This window comes from Sciurus vulgaris (genome assembly GCF_902686455.1).
Source record: "Sciurus vulgaris genome assembly, chromosome: 8".
NCBI lineage: Eukaryota > Metazoa > Chordata > Mammalia > Rodentia > Sciuridae > Sciurus > Sciurus vulgaris.
The window spans coordinates 13586889-13595514 of record NC_136468.1 but is presented as its reverse complement, the minus strand read 5'-3'; the positions used below and the strand labels follow the sequence as shown (position 1 = coordinate 13595514).

General features: G+C 41.1%; 1 protein-coding gene across 1 annotated transcript; it reads right to left on the bottom strand.

Annotated features, from left to right (window-relative positions):
• Positions 1-3494: 3494 nt before the first annotated feature.
• Positions 3495-7981, bottom strand: LOC306668782 (cationic trypsin-3-like; the record flags this gene model as incomplete). Its single annotated transcript, XM_079152534.1, has 5 exons — positions 3495-3644; positions 4187-4323; positions 4821-5074; positions 5823-5985; positions 7942-7981. The coding sequence occupies 5 exons, from the start codon at positions 7979-7981 to the stop codon at positions 3495-3497; spliced, it is 744 nt and encodes a 247-aa protein (XP_079008660.1).
• Positions 7982-8626: the final 645 nt, after the last annotated feature.

Genomic DNA, 8626 nt, shown 5'->3' with positions numbered 1-8626 from the left:
GCTAAGTGAAATAAGCCAATCCTAAAAACCAAAGGTCGAGTGATTTCTCTGATAAGCAGTTGATGATACATAACAGGGAGGGGGAGGTAAGGGAAGAATAGAAGAAGGATGGATTGTGTAGAGGGAAATGAGGGGTGGGGAGGGGTTGAAGGAAGGAAAGATAATAGTATGAGACGAACATCATTGCACTATGTACATGTATGATTACGCAAATGGTATGACTCTATTTTGTATACAACCAGAGAAATGATAGTTGTACTCCATTTGTGTACAATGAATCAAAATAATAAAAAGAAATACAATTTTAAAAACTTAAAAGAATTTACATTCTAATACTAGTTCACAAATTGTGAAGTTAGACTTTTATTTTTAATTTTTATTATATTGTAATTAGTTGTACATGACAGTAGAATGCTTTTATACATTTTGATAGATCATACATAAATAGAGTGTGATCTCTCTTTTTTCTGATTATACATATTGCAGGATCACATCAGTCACACATGCACATGAGGTAATAGTGTCTGTTTCACTCTACTATCATTCCTTTCCCCTTCCCCCTTCCCCTCCCTTAACTCCCCTCTACCTAATCTAAAGTAACTCTATTCTTCCCTATCCCTCCACCCCTTAATGTGAATTAGTTTCCACATATCAGAGCACATATCAGAGAAAACATTTAGGTTTTTTTTTTTTGATTTAGGTTTATTTCACTTAGCATGATATTCTCTAATTCCATCCATTTACAAGGAAATTCCAGAATTTCATTCTTCTTTAAAGCTGAGTAATATTCCATTGTGTATATATACACTATATATACACCCATATATATATAGTGTGTGTGTGTGTGTGTGTGTGTGTGTGTGTGTGTGTGTGTGTATATATCTCACATTATCTTCATCCATTCATCTGTTGAAGGGTGTCTAGGTTGGTTCCATAGTTTAGTATTGTGAATTGAGCTGCTGTAAACATTGATGTGGTTGTGTCACTGTAGTATGCTGATTTTATGTCTTTTGGGTATAAACCAAGGAGTGAAAGTGACAAGCAGAGGAATTGAAAACGTGCTCGAGAATGACCTCAAGAACAAGCATTTGGTCTGGCCTTACCTCACCTTTCTGGGGCCTGCCCTGATGACCTCACCTCTCTTGTGAGGTGTCTGAACCTGCCTTACCTGAGGTGTAAGGTGGATAAGTGTATCTTGGTGTGGTGATCCCAGGAAGAAAAGAAAGTTTTAGAGAGACTAATTCGAACTTAAACTCATTTTTTTCCCCTGGGAAGAATCCTGAGATGACTAGTTAAGGGAGATATGAAGCTACTTATTTAAAGAGAAATTATCTATAAAACCAACATCAACCATACACAAACATAACAGCAATCCAGTGAGAACTAAGGACATAAGACAGATAAGGTTAGTTTCAACTAAATATTTAAGAGCCTTGAAGGTCTGGCTAAAGATGTTGGGCTTCATCCTAGGCCCAGGCATGAGCTTCTATTAGGAACTCAGAGCTTCTCTCATCAAACAAGTTGTCAGAGTTGCAAAAGGTTGAAATGGGGTCATGAGCACCGGTTTCTTGGTGTACTCACCTCTCTGAGATGTCTATTACAGACTACCTGTTTGTGTCTCCCTGAATTCATATGCTGATTTTGCCTCTAAATAGTTGGCACTGGAGGGTGGAGTTGTTGGGAGGAAATTAGGTTTAGAGAAGGTCCAGAGGATGGAGTCACCAGGAAAGGATTCATGGATTGGACAAGAGGCTGAGGGTACATGTATGGTTTGGATGTGAGGTGTCCTCCAAAAGCTCATGTGAGAGACAACACGAGAAGGTTCAGAGGAGAAATGATTGGGTTGTGAGAGTCTTAACCTAATCAGTGAATTAATTTCTGATAGAACTGTAAGAAAACAAAGTGGTAACTGAAGTGGTAGGATGTGGCTGGAGGAGGTAGGAATTGGGAGCATGACTTTGGGGTACATATTTGTATCTGGCAAATGGAGACCTCTCTCTGCTTCCCGACCATCACGTGAGCTGCCTCCCTCTGCCATATTCTTCCACCATGATGTTCAGCCTCACCTTGAGCCTCAAAAAATGGAGCCAACCTTCTCCAAACTAAAACCTCTGAAACTGTGAGCCTTTAAATAAACTTTTCCTCCGGGTCAGTTGTTCTGGTCGGGTCCTTAGTGAAAAAGCTGACTAAATTAGTACGTCAGCAAACCGGGAAGCTGTCTCTCCCCAGACATGCCTTGGGTATCCCTCACCAGCCTCCAGAACTGTGAGAAACCAGCACGTGATGTCTGAGGCACGGACTCTTGTATTGTTACAGCAGCCTGAATTGAGGCCTGTGCTCTCCTCACCTGTCTCTGAGGCTGCATTTCCCCATTCACTCCTGCTCCCTGTATTCCAATGTGCCTGCGCTCAGAGCTTAGTGAGTCTTTCCAATAGATCTGCATGGGAATCCTGTGTAGAAGCTTCCACTGCAAACCTCCTCTGGATGACCCATGGGAAGATGAAGATGTGGTGGAGAGCTGCAGAGGAACCAAGACAGAGTGTGTGGGGTGCACCCTCAAGGAGGGCTGAGGAGGACAGGTCATACCTCTAGGGTCAAGACCTTTAAGATCTAGAGTAATACATCCATTTTCTGCAAACTTATCCACGTTTGTGCTTTCTCTGGCCTCTAGTTGAAATTAGTACCTAATCTGGGCTGGGACTTGAAGAGACGGGTGGTGGGAAGGGGCTGAGAGAGTCTCCAGAGGCCAAGTCTGCTATAGCAAAGATCTTCCACCCAGGAAACAAATTATTGGAGAACTGGAACATATAGGTAGGTGAATCCTGGAAAAAATGTAAGAAAGCTGCAATTTAAAAAATTCTGCATCTAGAGATGTCCCTTTATCCTGAGGTTCAGGCAGTTTGAAGAATAAAATGCAGAATGTCTGTCACAGAAGCAGCAATGCACTGTGAACAAAGACAGTTTGGGCTTCATCGAAGCTTTGCTCTAAGAGCTTTGATGATTTTGGCAATTGATTTTAACTTGTGGTACTTTAGTTTTGTCATTTGTTGTCAGCTATGAACTCTTGATCTACCAAGAAAAAAGTATGACCAAATGTGTATTACAGCCCAATTGCCCCCCCAAAATACAGGTTGTACGTTAATAAAGAACCTAGTAATTATTTTTTAAAAAATAAGGTGTTAGGAATAACCTTCTTTACTTTCTTATCTGCAATGTCACTGAGAGTCTGCCATATAACAGGTGATTGTTAATTTAGATTGATTAGGTTTGATGAAGGACTAAATAAACTTTCAAATTCTATCCATTAAATAAAGAGGTCTGTTAACTTTCTTCCTTGTAGCAAGTTTCAGGAGAAAGCTCATCAAAACCAAAGCAGGGACCATTCTTGGACAGATGTAGTATGCTGTAAAATGGTTTTATTGAGATTTTGATTTCAGGCATAGATGGAAGGAGAAGTTCACTAGCAGGATTGGCTCATGAAGAGATAAAGGTGTTTAGTTGGCAGCGATGGTCTCCTGAATCCAGTCCAGGTATTTGCAGACTTTGGCATAGACACCAGGTTTGCCCTTCAGAGCACAGCCATAGCCCCAGGAGACAATGCCCTGGAGCTCTCCATTGCAGACCACCGGGCCACCAGAGTCACACTGAGGAAGAAGGAAAAGACAATGAGAGATCTTTCTCATGTCCAGAGGGCAGAATGGGCTGCATGTGGTTCCCTCCTTATCCTAGGACTGTTATTTCAGGCTGCTGATCCTCCATGAGCACCTTCTCTACCCCTGGAAAGCCAACCCTCAATCTCATTCTATATACTTACTGTTCCTCTTTTCCCTGTAGCCCCTCCTATTTTCTTAGTAAATCCATAGACTCAAGCAAAAGTGAAGACTGAAGAGATTGACTACTATCACACCAGCCCCGTTCCTCTTACAGCAGTTCCATTCCACCAGGTACCCCTGAGAAGGGTACCTGGATATCAAGGCTTACACATCATCTTCTGTTCATCTATTTCCCCTTAACATTCATCATCCATGTCACAGAAAGAAAACTTGTAATTCTCTCAAGGATACAGCTCACTTCTCACAATCATTCCTGGGGTCAGTTTTACAGTATTCTGTGTTTTGGAAAAGGAAAAAATATGACGAAGAAGAGTGAGATAGAGCTGGATGGAGATGGAGTAGCAGAAACTCACCTGGCAGGAGTCCTTTCCACCCTCCAGGAAGCCCAGACAGAACATGTTGCTAGTGATCTTTCTTGGGTAGGCCTCATGGCAAGCAGTGTCTGAGAGCACAGGAGCATCCAGACACTGCAGAAGATCAGGATATTTGACTGTTGAGTGAAGCAGTGCAAATGGGAGGTTACTCACAACATGGCAGGAAAAAATGTTTTTTCCACTGCCCCTCCTGTCTTTCAGGATAGTCCCATAATTTGGGAGAATTTTTTGGTTATGATCAACAAGTTCTTCCTGCTCTAACCGTAAAATTAGGGGGCACTCTCTCAAGTCTAGAGACTTTCATAAAGTGGGTGTAGACTTCAGCATTATCAAAACCCTCAGCCTCTATTTCCCTGCACAGGTCTAGTTCTCTGTAGATCACTACCCATACTTCAGTTAAATACCCTTACTTCTTTCTAATAAGTTCATTTCTGTTGTGTGCTCTGCATGCTCTCAGTAAAGGAATCTTCCCTACTTAAGTAGTATAACCTAAGCCTGCTTATTTCCAATAGTAAACTGTGAGCTTTGCCTTGCATTAGACTAAATGATCCTACATTTATCTTTCACCTCCGATGCTCTCAGACTTGGTACTTGTGTTCCAGGTGACACTTACTTCCAGAGCTCAGGGTGTTGCCCCAGCCGGACACGAGGCACTGAGTCCCTGCAGTTGGACAGGATCTTGGCAGAGAGACAGTGGACACTCGAGAGCTGATGGTAGCAGGTGACTTCAGTTTGATCAGCATGATGTCATTATCAAAAGTGGTTTGATGATAGTTGGGGTGTGGGATGATCTTGGCTGCATCAATGAATTGCTCATCACCCTCAATGACATTGATGTTATGTTCTCCCAGACGCACCTGAATTTTCCTGGTGTTAAGAATATATAGTTTCCTGGGTATGAACTTGGACTTCTCCTCCTGATCCTCCAAGCATGAGCCCAAACACAAATACCATTCTCTTCAACTCTTGGTCACATGGTAATCATGTACTTAAGGCAGTACCAAACGTGGAGGAGGTCAGAGAATTCCTTAGATAAGTTTCACTGCTAATAAATAATCATAGTCCATCATCTCGTTCAAACAGTAAGGTCTAGGAGTGGACACCAAATGACCCAACAAAATAGTTGGAGATGAAAAGGAGATGGGTGGAGCACCTGCCACTTCTCCACCAGTTAGCATCACTGAGTGTCATAGGGAGATGAGGCAGGAGTGAGAATCATAGCAGAATACTTAGGAAGAAAGAATCATGCACTTTGTAATGTTTCACTGGGAGTGTGATGCATTTTGTTCCCTCCACACACCATTGTTTCTTGTTGAGTGGTGATGGGAAGGACTGTACTGATTCGTACTCTGCAGCTGATTCTGGGGATGATCCATCAGCCACTGTTTCCCTCATCTTTTGCACCAACATTTAGGAAGACATGAAAAACAATAAGGACATTGCTTCATGAAACTGTCCCCCCATAAATCACACGATTCTTGAGGGTATAGTTGGGCTCTGAGGACCTGAAGCTTTGTCTCCCAAACATCACTCTGTGGTCTGCCCTGATTGTGCTCTGGTGGTCCCACTGAATGAACTGGTCTTAGAGAACGGCATTTGAGCATTGATCACTTACGGACTGTAGCAGTGAGCTGCAGACAGTACCCACTGGTCACTGATGAGGGAACCGCCACAGTTATGGAAGCCAATGTTGAGGGACACCTGGTAGGGCAGGGAATGCTTCTCACAGGTGTAGCCCCCGACAATCTTGTCCTCATCGCCATCAATGGGAAGTGCAACTGACGGGAAAAAGTTGAGAACTCTGTTAAACAGATCTGTCTTGAAATTTCTATGCCACCGTGAAGTTTTTGCAGACTAACCAGAAAAGAGATGGCATTTTTTATTGTCACAATGAAACAGAGCATGGTGGTTTAAGGTATGTCTTTTTAAAAATATTTCCTATCTTTACCACTTAACACTTGTAATATTATTAACTAGCCTCTAATGTTTGAATTTATGCTTTAAATTTGCTCTGTCATGTTTTTTATGTTGCTTTCACACACACACACACACACACACACATACACACACACACACATACACACCACACTTTATACAATATATGCCTGATCACCATAAAGAATGCTTTTTACTCAAAACTCTGCTTCTGAGTCATGGGAATAGAAAGCTCTCTAGTAATCTTGTTGGTGTATGTCTGTGCTGGTGGATGGGATATTGGTGTTGGATAGCTTTCTCCATAAGATAACAGAAAGAAACTTTGAAAAGCCATCAGAGAACATTCTGGTCTGGAAGGAAGTGAGAGTTGTGTCCTTTTATTCTCTCAATTTGTCTCCTTGGTTCAAGTCTAAAATTTCCATTAAATAATTTGACAGAACATTGTTAAGTTTCCACTCCCCCATACTAACCTTAACCCAATTACCTTTGTAACAGTTATCAAAGTCTTCAGCATATTCTAGTATGGGCTATTGATTTATCAAGACATCTTACCATTCCAAATGTCTGTGATTCTATTTTATGAACCCTATTTTTCCAATATATTTTTAATTAATTTATTTATTTTGGTTCATTGTACACAAATGGGGTACAACTTGTTTTCTGGTTGTACACAAAGTAGAGTTGCAACATTTATGTAATCATACATGTACGTAGGGTAATGAAGTTTGTCTCATTCTGTTATTTTTCCTTCCCCCACCCCTCTTTTTCCTCTATACAATCCATCTTTCCTCCATTCTTGCCTCCCTTCCATGCCCCGTTATGTATCATCATCCATCTCACCCTAATTAGAATGGCAATTATCAAGAATATAAGCAACAATAGGTGTTGGTGAGGATGTGAGGAAAAGGTACACTCACACATTGCTGGTGGGGTTGCAAATTAGTGCAGCCACTCTGGAAAGCAGTGTGGAGATACCTTAGAAAACTTGGACTGGAACCACCATTTGACCCAGCTATCCCACTCCTTGGCCTATACCCAAAGGACTTAAAATCAGCATACTACAGAGATACAGCCACATCAATGTTCATAGCTGTTCAATTCACCATAGCCCAATATTTTAAAATGAGGTTAGCATAGAAGTTTCCAAACAAGAAACTACATGTACCAAATTTAAATCAACCCAATTTGGGAAGAAGTATTACTTTTGAGTAGTATAAAAATTACTAGTATTGAAATAGAAATAGTCATTTATGTTTTCATGATTTAATGACATGTGACTTTATGTCAGGAGATATCATTAGGAAAGTTGTAGCAACAACAACAACAACAGACTACAGTATTTATTCTTGAAAATAATATGCCTTTGTGTGTTGGATTCTGAGTAAGAACTAGCTCTTTAGTATCCAGGAGGCCCAACCCTTGATACTCACAGCATCTTAAAAACAAACAAAAAAAGCATGGGTTAGTTTCAGTCGTTGACTCCAAATTCTTAGAAAGGTCAAGGCAGACATTTCTTTCACGTGAAATATTATTTCCTTTTCTCTCCTTCTTCATAGAATTTCCCTAGAAGTTCAGGACAAGTTTGACTTCTCTATGCCAAACCTGTCCTAATGACCATGACCTTCCTAGGACAAGTGAGATTTCATTATCCTAACCCTATATACCTGACCCTGCTGCTTAGACATTTTACCCTTCCTGAGTACAGAGGCTGCCTCCAGCATTAATGGTGGTTTTCCTGAGCACAAGGCAATTGCACATCAAGGATTGACACCTGCTGACTGTTCATTAACAAGACTCACCAGCAGCTCCCAGGACAGCAAGGAGGATGAAGGTCTTCATGGTGGCTCACTGGGTCTGGACTGGGAATGGGATGAAGTCTTTTCACCCACAGGTATTTATACCTCCAGTTTGTCATTGACGCCCATGGCCACAGGAGCCAGAAAAATGATTTCACTGGAAACTCACGTATCTAAATTTAGATTCACTTCTCTAACACATGGAAGGTGACTCAGCACCAAATTTAAACAACTACATTTTTCCATTTTCCAGAAGGTTATGGGAAGGGAAGCCAAAGACCCACCTGGTGGAAGGTATTCCCCACAATAGGAAAATAACTTGCAGTGAGGTCACAGGTCACAGGTCACAAAGCTCCAGGTTTCTGCATTCCCAGACAAAACCTAAAGTTCTCTGTTTTCTCAAGCGTGAACGTTTGTCCTAAACAATATCTGGAACTTGCACCCTTGGTGTTAATTGACATTGGCTCTTGATATACTTTGTGTCATCATAGTAATTCTGATCTTGTATATCCATGTTAGCTTTTCATTTAAGAAGGAACAACTTGTTCTCCTAAGAAATGATAGGATAGTTCTTATTTTAAATTACAATAAAAATAGGAAAGTGAAAACAATGATAACCACTTCTGTTTATCTAAAGTTTATTCTAAGTAGGGGATATAGTAGTCCCTCTTATTTGTGGTTTCACATT